The 17,320-nt window shown below is 39.0% G+C and overlaps 1 protein-coding gene across 1 annotated transcript in view; it reads right to left on the bottom strand.

Annotated features, from left to right (window-relative positions):
* LOC145991109 (uncharacterized) overlaps positions 1–17,320 on the bottom strand; it is a 44,381-nt gene that overhangs the window by 16,197 nt on the left and 10,864 nt on the right. Inside the window, exon 2 of the mRNA XM_083126864.1 lies at positions 709–864. Within this exon, the coding sequence (XP_082982990.1) occupies positions 709–864 (156 nt within the window). The remainder of the gene's footprint in view (positions 1–708; positions 865–17,320) is intronic.

Here is a 17,320-nt window from a genome sequence, read left to right as displayed (position 1 = left end):
TAAGATTTGACCATGTGCAATAAATAACAAATGAGACATATATGTAAAATGTATAACAACAAAATCAACAACCACGCGTTATGAAAATTCGTTTGGGGAGACAGGGGATAATTTAGTGAACTGTAGAGAGATTATAGGTCATTAACAAATTGTACCTTTATTGGAAGGAGAAACTTGGAACTTCTCTGTACGGGGAGGGAGGCGATAAAGATGTGAGAGAATTATTGTACAGTATCTCTCGGTTGAAACTTAATGTTCCAGAGAGTCCGACATAGATCCTAACATCAATTACATCAATTACAACGTGTGTGCTATTTTGTGACGCTTCGTAATTTGAAACATTTCACCATATGTCGTTTGTGGTGTTTTGTTTAAGACCGAAGATGAATAAATTGAAAAGTAACGTATTTAAATGAAAATGCCAAAACGTTAGTTAATAATATGTATTTTAAGCACCAATATATTTTTAGTAGCCTTTTTCATATTTTACTATGTTTTCAGAAACCACATATTTCGGTTAGCAAGCCACATTAGTCCTCTTGACCACAAAGATCCGTATTAATTAATTATTACGCATTTGTTAAGTTTTTGCCCACATTCAATTCAGATTAATTTTCTTACCATACAGAGTCACAAGTTTGAAATGAAAGAGAATACTTCACGATTCTTAGTAGAAAAAAGACTTGATTAATTTTAAAAAATTCTTACCTTGAAAGACTTGTCAATATCTTCTTCGAAGATAATGGTGGAGTTCACTTCCATGCAAGTCTTATTAATCATCCATGTCTCAGTATCCTTAAACACAAGCTTACCATCCTCGTGATTTTCACAGGGTTTGAATTCATGCAAGGCGAGTGTCATTTGCTGAAATATAAATAGGCACATTATGATCTTAAGTTTATGTATGAAGATACATTTCTTCAAGTATTGCATATTATTATTTCACCATTAGATAGTACACTGACGGACTTTAGAAAAAGGTCTCCTTCCTCTTAGTTAGATTGGAAGGTAGTTGGAAACACTTCATTACTCCTGTATTGGATAAGAAAGTGGGGGAAGGCAGTTGCAGACAAGGCCATCACTACCCTATGCGCACGTAAACTTGTTTCCGGAAAGCTTTCTGTTGGAATCTTGTCAGGTATGATCTGGGCAGTTTGTGGAAGAACTTTGTGTTCCTACCTCCCCCGCCATCTCTCCCTCTGTGTGTGTGTTTTTGCGCGCGCGCGCGCACGCCGACACCTGTTTCTTTTTAAGTTTGGCGTATTTTTATTGCATCGACTAATTGCTGTTATGGCTGGGAATGCACCAGGTTAGCAATGGGCAAATAAAAAAGTATAAAAAATACCAAAATTCCTGGCTTGAGTAGTTAGTAGTAGTAAATGTTAGGTAAAGTTGCGTATAGCAACGTGCCATGAAGGCCGCATATTCTCGAGCCCGACCATTTTGGAGGTGATACGATCAGCACCACGCTCCAGCTGCCTTTTTATCGCCAGGGTTGTAGTAGAAATGAGAAAATAGAAATGTTTTGCATTCTGCGTATGTGACAGTATTCTTTGGATATTGTCCTTGAAGTGTCTGTTAACATCCTAACCTGCAGTTTCTTTCAGGATAAACTAGTTGAAGGCCACGAGGGGTTCCTGAGAAGTAATGAACATATCACAGAATGCGCAATAGTTTAGCTCAAGTTTCTTGGGAGGAGGAGGGGGGGAGAATTATATACAAATTTATTCTACGAATGCTTACGTCATTGTGACCATGGAATGTTTGCAGACTAACGAGGATCTGGCGTGTAGACACAAGGCCAGCATAATGGTCTGTGGAGTTTGGGCTGTGTCCTACGTTTGTGATTGCCTTCCACAAATTTCATCTTAACACACCTTTCATCCGTATCTATATGATTACTCAAAAGTGGAAGAAAAGCGAGGGAAAATAAGTAAAGCAATGGGTCATTGTGTCCCTGCGTTTTTCAATATTTCTTCCTGATCGAAAATTAATGTTTCATGGATGTAATGCATCACTATAGTCATGCGAATTATTATTTTCCGTCATCATTGTGTGCTTAATCATTCCTTAAAACATAAACTTTAACGCTATTGTCCTTAGTGTAAACGATCTTAACTGTGTGGAAGTTTTTATGTAGGCAAAAAAATGGTTAAGAGTAAATCCCAATTGATTGTTAGAAATATAAAATATTATAACTCTGACGTGACGCATATTAACTGTTCTTAGTTCGCTGTCAAGGAACGATTTCTCCTAACTACAAAGGATTTCGGCCTCCGTGGTAGAGTGGTTAACAGCTTGCTTAAACACCGCCTTGGCATTGTGTTCGTTCGGTGTTCATTGTGACTGTCCCTTCATCAATTTCATCATTTCATCGCTCATCTCTCATCCTCATCGTTGCGTTTAGCCAAAAGTGGCAGAAAAGCGAAGTAAAATAATCCAAATCAAACATAAATAAGAATCTGAAAAATATTCCATTACCAAAAATAAAATATATACAGTAATTACTTTGTTGACACTGCAGTTCTTTGGCAGTGTGTAGCTGTCTTAGGGTCGTATGTTCGAATTAGCCGACCTCAAAATATACTAAGAGTGAACGATTAATGGAAATGGGGATGCACATTTCTATTACTTTAGTAACCGTTCAGTCGTAAATCCTGTGGACACAGTGTGATTTTTGTGCAAGGAAGGGTTCCTGGGACATCAACTAGGTCTACGTTGACTTATAACATTACGAGGATTACATAGATTACCCCGTAAAACTTACAAGTTATTCACCGTAGATTCATTCTACAGAATGATTTTCCCCGTAAATAAGAGTACGTTTAAGGCAGTGAATCCAACTTCTCTTTCACAAATACTATATGCAATAAAAAATAAATGTATAAATACATTATTTAAATGTTATAAAACATTTATCTGTGCCGTGAATTGTTATGATAGATCCTAAAACGTATAAACTGGTTAATGAATACGCTCTTAAAAGTTGCTACTCAAACTCCAGTGGGTTGGTGCTACTGCTGTGAAAGAAACAAATGCAACGCAATGTACACCGAGGGGACTCCAGCCGAGGAAAGGCTTTGCGGCCATACTCGTTTAGAAGATTTGCTTTAATTATTAATGCTTCAGACTTCATCCTGGATGGGGAATGGCCATATTACTTTAAAATATTTTTACAAACCTTTATGCTGTAATACTTAACAAACAAATAGAAAAAAAATAACTACAACTCAAGGCAATTTTAGATTTCCACTTTTATCGTAAAGACCAGTGGAGATATATAACAATGTAAATTCACTGTAGTGTAAAAAATAGCAAAAATTCTTGACGACATGCATAATTTCTTGACTTTTTCTTGGTAGTCCTACCTGTTGATTTCTTGACTGGTAGACATTATGCATGTGCATCATCTACAATCTGGCCTAGGGCCTCCCCGATGGCGCAGTGGTAGCATCGTTGCCTTGTAATCAAGGGGTCCCGGGTTCGATACCCGGTGGAGGCACAAGTGGTTCGGATCCCACTTTAAACTGTAGGTCCAGTCCCGATTAGCCTTACTGTGCATAAAGTGGACTTAAAACACCAAATCAATCCAATCCAATACAATCTGGTCTGGCCTGCTAAATGGATGTGTGTATTCTTTAATTGCTGATTTGTATGAAGTTACATTGGTGTTAATTTGCTTTCATTGTTAGGTTAGGCAGGTCAGGTTTAGGGCTATTACTTACTAAATACTTACCAACACCTGATCATGTAATTTCTGGTCTTGAGCACTCTATGCTATTCTCTCTACCTGGTGATGCACCCATTTTTAATTTAAAATAACTTCTTAGGAGTAAGTTCAGCAACACTGCCAATGGATGCAATAAAATAAGATAAAATACAATGTCATGGTATGATTCAGGTAATTACTTTTGCTGGTGCAAATAGAAGCATATGCTGTTCTTCAGCACCTGGTGAGAATAATCGCAGCCAAATATAAATGACAGGAAAAATAAATGGTGTTCACGTTGTTGGTTTAGTACTGAATGTACTATATATTATCGGTAGCCAATGGAATATCAATACGAGATTCATATTTTATCCTGCAAGGAAAAATGTGCATGTTAAGTGTAAAATTAGTTTTTTTATCCATGCCAGTACAGGATTCCGGTAGTGTTTATTATTGGTAGCCGATGGATATCAAGTCTTCCTCATATATGCCTATTCTAACTTTTCAATTTTATGATGAACCAAATGTAACTTATTGGCACTTTTAGCACTTCATTATGTTAGCTCATAATAAATAACATTTTTAAATCTTTATTTCAGTGAATATCAAAAGCGGTCAAATCAAGAGGAAAGTACATAGTTAGACACCCAGTTACAGATGTTGCTCAAATATAAGTATACATATTCTATCTAGTCAATACAGTAAAAATTATGTGAATTTTTAAGAAGTTTGCTGTCCATTTTATTTCAATCTTTTTTCTGTCTGCCACATAAGGGAGTTTGGTAGCCTTTTTCGGAGTGACTATTTTCACCAAGTGGTGAGGCTAGCTTTTGAGCTACTTTCACCAGATTTTTAACTGCATGTGCATGTTCTGCAACCTAACCTGGCCTGCTACACGGATGTGTGTGTTCTTTAGTTGTTGATGTGTGTGAAGCTTACTTTGGTGTGCATTTATTTTCGTGCAGGAAACAACTACTTCTTTTCTGCACATCACGGAGTTGAAAATGCACCGCAAGGTGTTCTGATGTAGACTGGTACTTCTAATATGTCACATAAGTACGAAGGGGTATTACCTTCCTAAATGCTTTCGTTGTTAGGTTAGGTACGTCAGGTTTAGGGTTTTTAGCATTAAAATTACTTCGGTTCAGTAAATACTTTCCAACACCTGATCATGTAATTTTTGGTCTTCACAGCATTTTCTGCTATTCTCACTACCTGGTGACTAGTAGTCACACCCATTTTTAATTTAATAGAACTTCTTAGCAGTACGTTCAGCAATACTGCCAATGTATATAAAATGTATATAATAAAATAAGATAAAAGACAATGTTATGATTCAGGTAATTATTTTGCTAGCAAAAATAGCCCTACGTGCTGTTCTCGGCACCTGGTGAAAATAGCCTTACATGCTATTCTCACCACCTGGTGAAAATAGTCGCAGCCATAATTTTTTGTCATGATTTTCCAGTTCAAATGAGTGGAACGGTCATCCATCCATCTGTAGTGGAGTGCATGGAAAGATTTGTGCAATTATCTATACCATAATGACATAGAATAGGAGCGAGATATTAGAAAAGGTTGATGCACATTTAGTATGTTTTGTATATCTAGAATACTTGAAATTAAATCTTTGGAAGTTAACCTAATATTTGTGACAATGTTTTGCCTTAGCTAGATAATTGCTTACATAATTGAAATAATTTCACTTAATTGTATGTTGGGTCTCCCCAATGGTGTAGTGCTATTGCTCTGTCACTTTGTAATGGAGGGCTCAATCCATGGTGGAGGCACATTACACAGTGGTTGGAATACCGTGTGAAGTGTATGTTTAAGATTCGCCCTTCCATTTTGACATCACCTCTTTCCCTTTGTGTCCTCTTAACTCCATTGTCTTGGGGGGGGAGGGGATAGTTTTAACTAATGTTCATTATAGGCTTTAAAAATAATAAAGGCAGGGACGTCGTTAGGGGGGGACTGGAGGGGCTCTGGCCCCGGCAGTTGTAACTCTGTCCCCCGCAAACAAAATTTTGATCTCTTAAAAATTATCCTAAATTAATACTACGTATTATTTTCTGGTAAATTTGTAGCAGAGTTGGAAACACTGAGCGGGAACAAACCTGCTATTCCGAAGAAAATCTTCGGAAGCAAATGTAGGACAGCAAAATTCCACCCTTTCGTTGCTTACCAGTTTATAACCAAAGGAATAAAATCTGCCTGCTTTGAGGTTATTACCCTTGCCCTACCCTAAGTTTGTGAAAACCTTTTGCCTTTTGTTGCAAATGACCCTTCCGTTACAGATGGAATCAAGACTCCGCCGAGGCCGAGCGGTCAACAGTAGGGGGTCGAGCGACATATGGAGAGAGTTCTCCAGTACTGACATTGTTCTGAGACTTAAAATTGCTCCTTGCTTCAGCTTCAGAGCCACAGATTAGCTTTGTGTTCTTGTTTGCGAGCAAGGTCTGCTATCGGGTTGCTACGGTCACTGCGTTTTTATTCGTGTGTGGGAAGAGTTCTAGCGTTGTTGTGCATTTCCATTTTGAATGGATAAATTTATCAAAACTGGATATTTTAAAACTATCTCGAAACATGTGGAACATGACGACAATGAAGATGATGTTGATCCAAGTTCTGACGTTCCAAAGTTAGGCAAAACAAGTGAATGTACTAATGTGAAAATAATTACTGATCTTGGGGTAGATAATCCTAGGCAACCACTTTTGCAAAACTATCCAAATACTACGTTCGGAAAGCGAAAGCGATTATTTCAAAAATACTGGTTTGCATCTGCGCCGTGGCTAGAATATAGTGTGGAACTTGACGCATGCTTTTGTTTTCCATGCCGTAAATTTGGCACAGATTCAGGATATGCAGAATCAAGTTTCAGGAAAGTAGGGAATCGCAACTGGAAGAAACCATGTGAAAAAATTAAGGAAAACGGAGGAACGTCCTATCATCTAAAATGCATGGAACTGTGGGCGAATTACAAAGTGAGTACCAATCAGTTTTGTAAAACAATTTATATGTGTGTGTGTGTGTGTGTGTTCGTAGTTTAACTTAAATAATGAAATATGTATATGTCTGTATATCGAGTGTTCAAATTGAAAAAATGCTGAGGAGAAAAGTCATATCAGCTTCCCTTTTCAAATTTTGAGATTTGTACCTAAAACATACGGACTGGTGGTTCAAAGTAAATAACACAAATTTTCCAATTAATGTACAAGAGTTCAGTAATCACTGATCTCGTCTCAGTGGACTTTTAATTCATATCAGAATTATTTTTCTTAGAGGAAGGCAAATTAATCAGGAAATATGTTCTCATCAAATACATATTGTAATTTGCAAACCAACAGTAACAGTATTAATTTTAATGTAAAATTCAGTACAGAAACTGACAATTTATATGCTGATATTAATGTAATATTTACTTGAAGTTGAAAGAAATGATTACGTCAAATTGTTAGCAATAGCAAAATATGATCGAGAATATTTAAGAGGAAAATTCTTTACCTGGTCAGGAGTTAAATTAAAAATTTCAATTTGAACACTGGATGTACTTTGATTTTCGTTTCCTGATTTTACATTACTTTACTGACACTTCTGGCTAATGTCAAAGATATGCAACGGTGATACAAGAAATTAATGCATGGACAGTAACAAAAAAAGCGCCTGCCTCTCCAGGCGAGGACATCGCGTAGCGGTAATGTCGTCACCGTATAATTAAGAGGTCCTGGCCTGGGTTCGATATCTAGTGGACGCACATAGTGGTTTGGATCCAACTTTAAACTGTACGTCCAGTCCCGATTGGCATATCTGTGCATGAAGAGGACTTAATACAAAAACTCACGGACTCGAACTTAGATCAATTTGGGACAAAATCGTCATTCGGTACCTAACGTGCTCAGCCACTGAGGCGGCTAGAATTCAATAGGTTTTCATTTTGGCTATTTTACCTTTTTTTACTATCTCGTAGGTTAATTTTTACAAGTCGATGTGGATGGATGAATGATGGACGGATGGAAAGGTGATGGGAGCATAGACAAACAGAATGAGTCACCAATGGCTGGTGGAGGTTTGAACATGGGATCTCTGATTCCGTAGCCCTTTACGCTTACCACTCCGCCACGAACACTGGAATAAATTAAATAAGTAATGCCATTGTTTAGAATGTATGTCGGGGAGAGTGGAAGCCTAGCTAATAACAATGTACACTAATGCATTGTTGGCATTGCTAGCAGATGTTAACGGTCTACCGATACCTCACACAACGGAGAAATAATCTTTACCTATATTTGCATTGTTTTAAAAAAATATATATAGCACTGACGAACGAAGGAACAAAGCTAATCTTTATGGTCTAGAGCAGGAATTTCCAAACTTTTTCGTTTCGCCGCGCCATTAGTGTTTCAAGATTTTTTCACGGCGTCCAAATCAGAATGTAGGCCTATCTAATACTTGCTTTGATTGATTGATTGATTGAATTGATGTTTTAAGTCCATTTCATGCACAATAAGGCTAATCGGAACTGGACCTACAGTTTAAAGTGGGATTCGAACCACTATGTGCCTGCACCGGGTAACGAACCCGTGACCCCTTTATTACAAGGTGGCGACTCTAACACTACGCCACCGGGGAGGCCCTATCTAACACTTGTAACGCTCTGTTAGTGTGCATAGGTTGCTTTCCTTAAGTTAAAAAATAAACATGTATTTCAAATTCAGAAACATTTTTTATGTAAAATGTTCTAAATAAGAACATGTATTTGGAACAATCATATCAATGACTGAATTTCAGTGAAAATATTGGAACATCTCGCGGCGGCCCCGTACGCCTACCAGGGTGCCGCGACGCACACTTTGGGAACCACTGGTCTAGAGATTACAATTTCTGTAAAACTGAGTCCGAGGTTTGAATCCTGAAGGAGATATTATTTTCTTTCACTATTACAATAACTGATCCCATTGTCGTCATAATCAAAAATAGTTTAAAGTCCATTTTATGCTCAAATAGATTAATTGGAACTGGATTTATAATTTAAATTTGACTCCGACCCATTGTGCAATGTGTCTCCATCGGGACTTGAACCTGGCACTCTTTGGTTACAAGGCAACGTGGTAAACCACACCGAGGAGGTCCGCCGTGGTAAACGTGACGTTGTAATAAATATGCAATATAAAGCAAAAACATGAATTTATTATGAAGAATGTTAAAAAACAACAACAACAACAAACAGAACATTTGATTTGAGTCGCCAATAATATTCTGCATATTACATATCATAATTGTGATGGCGATTTGTGAGTTTTCCTTCATTAATTGCCATTCATGATCGTCAACATTGCGATTAACTAAAAGTAACAGAAAAGCGGCACAACATTTAAAAAAATATAATATACGTAGAATAAAAAAAATAGGTGTGAAACTGAAAAAGAAAGGTAATAACAAGTTGATATTTACTACCTATTTTTTGTGCTTTTTGAAGTTGTCACATTTTGTCATTCTTGGCGCCAATTTACCTGTCTATTTAGCATGCTTTGTGGCTATTATAAACCCGCTCCCTACTGATAACACGAACTCAAGACAGAAATAAACAAAGTGTGAAAACACCTACTTCAGTGTCTTTGTGCACGATACTTGCACAAACCATCAACGTTGTTTTGGGAGAATGCAGGATGCAAGTTAAGAGGTGCACAATTTTCGAAATTGCCGCAAAAAAAGTGGCACGCATCTATTTTTCCTACTACATCTCGAGGCACTGGTGTACACATGGGGGAGCTGATGCGGCTATAACTCTCCCGAAATTTCTGTCTTTGAACAACTTTCAAAAGGAAGCTTAAAAGTGGTTAATTATGAAATATGTTATACTGTCTCTCCCCCTCCCCTCTGAAAAAAACCTGCACACGTTAGTGTCTAGAGGAGATTTACAAATCACTCGCATAATTTAAAGTGCTGTTTGCGCTGGAATACTACTAAATGTGCTAGAATTTAAATTTGACAATAATTTCAATGTTAAAAGCGTCATTATTATTATTATTATTATTATTATTATTATTAATGTTTTTATAACGTCCTATTATTGTTATAATTACGTCCCTGCCTAAATTCACAGCCAGAAATAAGATTGATTGATTGATTGAGTTGTTTTAAGTCCACTTTGTGCACAGTAAAGTTAATCGGGACTGGACCTACAGTTTCAAGTGGGATCCGAACCACTATGTGCCTCCACCGGGTATCGAACCCGGAACCCCTTAATTACAAGGGAACGACGGTACCACTGCGCCATCGGGAAGGCCCAGAAATGAGAATAAAACGCTATCTTCTTTCTTCAGGAAAGCAACATCTTGACAGGCGGCCCTAAGACCAGCACAAAGCTTGAATGGAGACAATACAACAAGCTTGTTCAACAAATGTTGGCGAGATGGTTGCGGAAAACCAAAGGCGGCACTGCGTCCCAAATACTCTCTGAACTGCCCGTCATAAAATGTTCCTGCGAGACCTATTTCTAATCTGTGGTTGTCACTGTATGACTAGACCCTTTTGTGTCGAACCTGACAAATTGCAGGGAGCGGTCTTTCTTGCTTTAAGGGATTAAGGGAAGGAAATGGCATTCAAATGGCAGGGAAGACTTATCCCTGGGTTGAGTTATTGTACCCCTGCTGTTTCAGTGCACCGTTTCTGTAAGGCAATACGCAAATACGGTTAAATTTTCCCTTCCCCAGTAAACCTTTGTTTTCGATTCATTCTGCTAGATTTTGCTTCTATCCAGGGTGCCAAGTACCAGAACAGTCCAATGACCTCGTTGCCTTCGAGCAAGCAATAACTTTAGTGAGGTGGTAGGAGGGCTTGGGGAGGGAGGAGGGGCAGATGCAAGAGGACGAAGAAAATGTAGCAGTTTACTTACATGATGACTCGTGAAAGTATTTGTTATTGCCGGTTTGAAAGAATGAAAGGAATGAAATTAGTAATATTTTTCTTGTTCGCTTCGAGTAGTGCTAACTTATTGTTTCAAAATAATACTTGGTACGAGTGCTTTTTTATCCTCTTTTTTTATCAATTGAATATCAGTTTTTGACATATTTTGACAATTTTTTGTCGATGTTTTAGCGTTTAGCGATGTTTTAGTAAAATTTCCCTTTTTTCCCACTCATACTTGGTACGAATGCCACGATCTTACGTGATATAACTTAACCTATTCATTTCTTTTTTGCTAAACTACACGAGAGCCTCTACATGCTTTGACCTAGTTTAGAGAGTAGTATGTATGGTACGTTCTGGCTGCGCCCTTTGACCTACTTTTTTATTTTACGACGTTTTACGGACTAAACTAACCTACAATGAGAGAAAAATGGAGAGAAAAAGCTCTGGCATCACTTTTTAAGCTATTTTTTACCTCCTGCAAATTTTGCTCTTATGCTAACTCGCCTTTTGACCTACTTTTGAAATGACTTACGACATTTTCCTATAAGTCAGCTGTCTCCTCTTACTGTAAGGTCCCTCAGTGTAATCTACTACGACCTGCTAATAGGCTTCTGCTCTCAGCGTAATCCGTTTTACGGACTAAACTAACCTACAATGAGAGAAAAATGGACAGAAGAGAAGCTCTGGCATCATTTTTTTTTAGCTATTTTTACCTCCTGCAATTTTGCTCTTATGCAAACTCATCCTTTGACCTACTTTTGAAATGACTTACGACATTTTCCTATAAGTCTGCTGTCTCCTCTTACTGTAAGGTTCCTCAGTGTAATCTACTACGACCTTGCTCTCAGCGTAATCTGCCACGAGATGTTTTTTTAAACTCTCATGTGTGATCTTCTACAATATGTGGCCCCCTGCTACGACCTAACGGGACCTCTCTCCTACGATGGTTTTGGGCCCCCAATGCTACGATGTTTTTTTTTTCTCCTCATGATGCAAAAAATGGTATTGTAGCGGTATTTGAAATCGAGTGTGCTGCGTGAAGGGCATGTTCAGTGAACAATAGGAGAGCTGGAAGAGTACTTCCTGGCTTTTCATCGAAAAAAAAACGGGGGGGGGGATCGTGGTCCTTTACCAGCGCGTACGTCTGGTCCCGGATAGATTTTATGAACGTGGTCGCGAAATTCAACAGAGTCGTGGTGGTGTCTCGATTTTTCACATCCTCCGCGGGCTTTTTCGGAATTTCGATCTTGGCCTTTTTCAGGCACGCCTCGGAAAAAGTCGTAACGCATTCTCTGAGCAAAGTTAAAATTGGTTCGTCGTCGTTTCCTCTGTCTTTCCCACCCTTCTTGTTGTACTGCTTGGAGAGTTGACGCAGGAACAACCGTTTGAACGATTTCAGGTTCGAAGTTGCAGAATTTTTGAAAACGGTGTAACTTCTATCCAAGGATAATTTTTCCACGTTCTCTTATCTTGAAACCTGAACACGTACATCAGGAGCAGATCTGCATTTAATTTTAGAAAGATGGGGTACACATTCCGGCCCAACCCATCGAAATGATAAAAAGTTCTTTGGTTACGGTTTCGGCCATGATCTTCTGCAACCTGGCCGTCCGCGTCTTCTCGTCGGCTATCAAGAACGTGTCGGTCAATTTCTGCACGAGTCGCTTGATGTGTTCGTGATTCGAAACGTAAGCTATATTTTTTTCGTACAATTCGAGGAGGGCTCCCACGTCCAAATGGTTGACGTACCCGAGAGCGACGGAGGATGATTTCAGCACCTCGCAAGTGCAGGAGAAGCTGGTCCCCCAACCCTGGGGACGATCGAAGTTGATGCTGGCAGAGAGCGCAAGATGGTGAAGCCCATACAAGATCGAAAAAACGAAAGATTCGAGTACAATCTCCAACAACGCGATGAACATGTGAAGCATGTTCTTCTCGTCCGTGAGAGGAGCCAAAATGGAATTCACCAATTCGATGACGGGCGGATTGCCTTCGTACCTGCTATCCAAAAGCGTAGAAGGTTCGAAACAGCCGCACCCATGCAGATCGATATGTATTTTTGTTGTACAGAAGCTTCGAGTATCGAGTTGAGGACATATTATTCCTAGTAAATAGAATCTCATTGAATTTTGGGTTGATCGTGCGTTTTTGTATTCACTCCAAGAAATTCTATATAAAATAACATACCTGAAAATTGTATCGCTAATATACTAGATTTTTTGGTTTGTGTGATCTGAGAAAGCATAATGGAATCCACCAGTTTGATCGAATGTGTTACTTGCGAAAAATTAATATCTAAAACTAATATTAGCAAGCACAGGGCAAGATGTAACGAAACAGCTTCGAGTTTAAATCGTTCGTTACCTTCTAAGCCTTGTGCTCGATGTAGGAAAATGATCAGCATTGCAAATTTAAGTAAACACCTCAAAATTTGCAAACCATCGACCGGACAAGCATCGAAAAGGAAAATCGATGATCCAGAAACGGAAGCTTCCACTTCCAAGCAAATTAAATTATCTAATGAACGCAAACCAATTAGATCTGCATTCAACGACCAACTCCAGGATTTTTCAATTAAGTCAGAACCAGGCCGTGACATCCTTAGTTTCTTGGATGAAACGAAAACATCTGTACTAAATATTTTAAAAGATAAACTTGAAAACAACTCTATAAAAGTATACGTTCTTCTGTTTTCCGAATACGAAAAAGTCGATGGTACAACGAGTATTTTTTATCATCGTACAAAAAACCAGACTCTTTATTTTGCTGACGTCGAAAATTTAGACAACTTCTATTATAAAGTTACCAATGAGCTGGTTAAGAAACATGACGATTTCGAGGCTAAAGGGTCGGGATGGTCTCTGTGTGGAAGTCCTCACACGTTAACTGTTTACGTGAACCAATTCTCGCCTCTTCGCGCTTCCAGCTACGTTCCTCTTCCACCGAACATTCAACACAAGAGGGCTGTGTTAAATATACAGAACAGCGATAACAAGTGTTTCCTTTGGTGTATATTGGCTGCACTGCATCCTGTTTATTGCAAAAATAATCCACAGTGGGTTGGACATTACAAACAATACGAGTCCGAGTTTGAAAGTGTAATGTCTGGCATCCAATACCCGGTGACATTGTCGGATATAACAAAGTTTGAAAATCGTGCAGGAAAACGCATCGCTATTAATGTATATTCCTTCACGTCAGATAAATATCTCGTGCATCCCGTCAGGATAAGCGATATCGACGATGACGATGCTCGTGTGATTAATCTTCTTCTAATTTCAAACGAGGATGTTCATCACTACACGCTAATTCGTTCTCTATCAAGTTTGGTCAGAAGTCAAACTACCAAGTATGCAAACCACATCGAAGTTTGCCCGAGATGCCTAACCACGTTCAACGATAAAAAACAAGTCGATTATCGAAATTACACCGGACGTCAGATTGCTATCGAGAAACTTGCCGAACATAAAATTTATTGCGGTGACAACAGACCGACTCGCATGTTGATGCCGAAATCAAAAGAGGTCGAAGAATTTAGGATGCATAAGGCATCGTTGGAACATCCCGCAATCATCATTGCTGATTTTGAGTCTTTTCTCAAACCGTTGTCGTACTGCGAACCAGACCCCGAACTTTCTTCCACAACACCGTATTAGTTGCACGAAGCCCCGAGTTTCGGATATGTTGTTGTGCAACAGGATAGGATAGATGAACCGTATGTTTACCGAGGACCAGACGTAATCAAACATTTTTTTGAAAAGATGGTTGAAGAGGTTGAGACCATTGGCAGCCTCTTACGCGAATCGAAACCAATGCTTCCATTATCCAGCGATGAACTTCAAGCTCACAATAACATTGAAACGTGTCCGGTGTGCGATCAACGTTTCACCGACGAGAACCGGAAAGTATTTCACCATAATCACTTCACCGGAAACTACATCGGTGGAATCTGTAACACGTGTAATCTAAAGATCCAAAAACCTACGTTTGTCCCCATATACCTTCATAATGGCAGCGGTTACGACTTCCATCTCTTAATTCGGAATCTTGGATATGATAGACAAAAAATAAATATTCTAGCAGAGAATGAAGAAAGGTACATCAGTGTCAGCAAGCGAGTATTGATTCCGGGAACAAACGAAACTGTGGAGATGAGATTTTTAGATTCTTACAGATTTTTATCTGCCAGCCTGGACGCTCTTGCCAGCAAACTTTCGGCTGAACAATTCAAAATTACAAAAGCTAGTTTTCCCAACGTAGACATAGAAATGATTAGACGTAAAGGGATTTATCCTTACGAATATGTTAGTGATAATTCTAAATTTAACGACGACACTCTTCCACCTCAAAAATAATTTTACAGTCGACTCGGAGAGAAAGGAATCACGGACGATGAATACGAACACGCGCAACGGACAAATTAGGATGTAGGACACTCGGCGATTATCACGATGCCTACTTAAAACTGGACGTGACAATACTCGCGGATGTTTTTCAAGCATTCAGGAAAACGTCGGCGAATATTTACAAATTAGATCCTGCATATTTTTACGGTCTCTCGGGCTTAGCGTGGTCTGCCATGTTATTACAGACAAAAATAAAACTCGAATTGATACCGGACGTGGACATGTTATATTTTATCGAGAGGGGGATACGAGGTGGAATGGTGCAATGCGTACAGAGACATGCAAAAGCAAATAACGTTCACATGACAGAAGAATACGATCCTAACGAACAATCGAAATACATATTTTATGTGGATGCAAATAATTTATACGGACATGCTATGATACAAAAACTTCCTTACGGCGGGTTCGAATGGGTGGATACCACTTCCATTAACATTAATAATTTCAACGACTGTGAATTTGGCTTGTTTATAGAGGTGGACCTCGAATTCCCCGACCATCTACACGATTACTTCAAAGATCTACCTCCTGCACCCGAACTAAAATGGTCGCCTGATTCAAATCAACGTAAGCTTCTGTTAACATTGGATAGGAAAGAGAGATACGTTCTCCATTACAAAAATCTTCAATTCTTAATCGACTGTAAAATTATTTTTGAGGTGGAAGAGTGTCGTCGTTAAATTTAGAATTATCACTAACATATTCGTAAGGATAAATCCCTTTACGTCTAATCATTTCTATGTCTACGTTGGGAAAACTAGCTTTTGTAATTTTGAATTGTTCAGCCGAAAGTTTGCTGGCAAGAGCGTCCAGGCTGGCAGATAAAAATCTGTAAGAATCTAAAAATCTCATCTCCACAGTTTCGTTTGTTCCCGGAATCAATACTCGCTTGCTGACACTGATGTACCTTTCTTCATTCTCTGCTAGAATATTTATTTTTTGTCTATCATATCCAAGATTCCGAATTAAGAGATGGAAGTCGTAACCGCTGCCATTATGAAGGTATATGGGGACAAACGTAGGTTTTTGGATCTTTAGATTACACGTGTTACAGATTCCACCGATGTAGTTTCCGGTGAAGTGATTATGGTGAAATACTTTCCGGTTCTCGTCGGTGAAACGTTGATCGCACACCGGACACGTTTCAATGTTATTGTGAGCTTGAAGTTCATCGCTGGATAATGGAAGCATTGGTTTCGATTCGCGTAAGAGGCTGCCAATGGTCTCAACCTCTTCAACCATCTTTTCAAAAAAATGTTTGATTACGTCTGGTCCTCGGTAAACATACGGTTCATCTATCCTATCCTGTTGCACAACAACATATCCGAAACTCGGGGCTTCGTGCAACTAATACGGTGTTGTGGAAGAAAGTTCGGGGTCTGGTTCGCAGTACGACAACGGTTTGAGAAAAGACTCAAAATCAGCAATGATGATTGCGGGATGTTCCAACGATGCCTTATGCATCCTAAATTCTTCGACCTCTTTTGATTTCGGCATCAACATGCGAGTCGGTCTGTTGTCACCGCAATAAATTTTATGTTCGGCAAGTTTCTCGATAGCAATCTGACGTCCGGTGTAATTTCGATAATCGACTTGTTTTTTATCGTTGAACGTGGTTAGGCATCTCGGGCAAACTTCGATGTGGTTTGCATACTTGGTAGTTTGACTTCTGACCAAACGTGATAGAGAACGAATTAGCGTGTAGTGATGAACATCCTCGTTTGAAATTAGAAGAAGATTAATCACACGAGCATCGTCATCGTCGATATCGCTTATCCTGACGGGATGCACGAGATATTTATCTGACGTGAAGGAATATACATTAATAGCGATGCGTTTTCCTGCACGATTTTCAAACTTTGTTATATCCGACAATGTCACCGGGTATTGGATGCCAGACATTACACTTTCAAACTCGGACTCGTATTGTTTGTAATGTCCAACCCACTGTGGATTATTTTTGCAATAAACAGGATGCAGTGCAGCCAATATACACCAAAGGAAACACTTGTTATCGCTGTTCTGTATATTTAACACAGCCCTCTTGTGTTGAATGTTCGGTGGAAGAGGAACGTAGCTGGAAGCGCGAAGAGGCGAGAATTGGTTCACGTAAACAGTTAACGTGTGAGGACTTCCACACAGAGACCATCCCGACCCTTTAGCCTCGAAATCGTCATGTTTCTTAACCAGCTCATTGGTAACTTTATAATAGAAGTTGTCTAAATTTTCGACGTCAGCAAAATAAAGAGTCTGGTTTTTTGTACGATGATAAAAAATACTCGTTGTA

This window comes from Lepisma saccharinum, chromosome 1, assembly GCF_977018435.1.
Source record: "Lepisma saccharinum chromosome 1, izLepSacc3.1, whole genome shotgun sequence".
NCBI lineage: Eukaryota > Metazoa > Arthropoda > Insecta > Zygentoma > Lepismatidae > Lepisma > Lepisma saccharinum.
The sequence above is the reverse complement of the archived record's forward strand: the minus strand, read 5'-3'. Positions and strand labels throughout refer to the sequence as shown.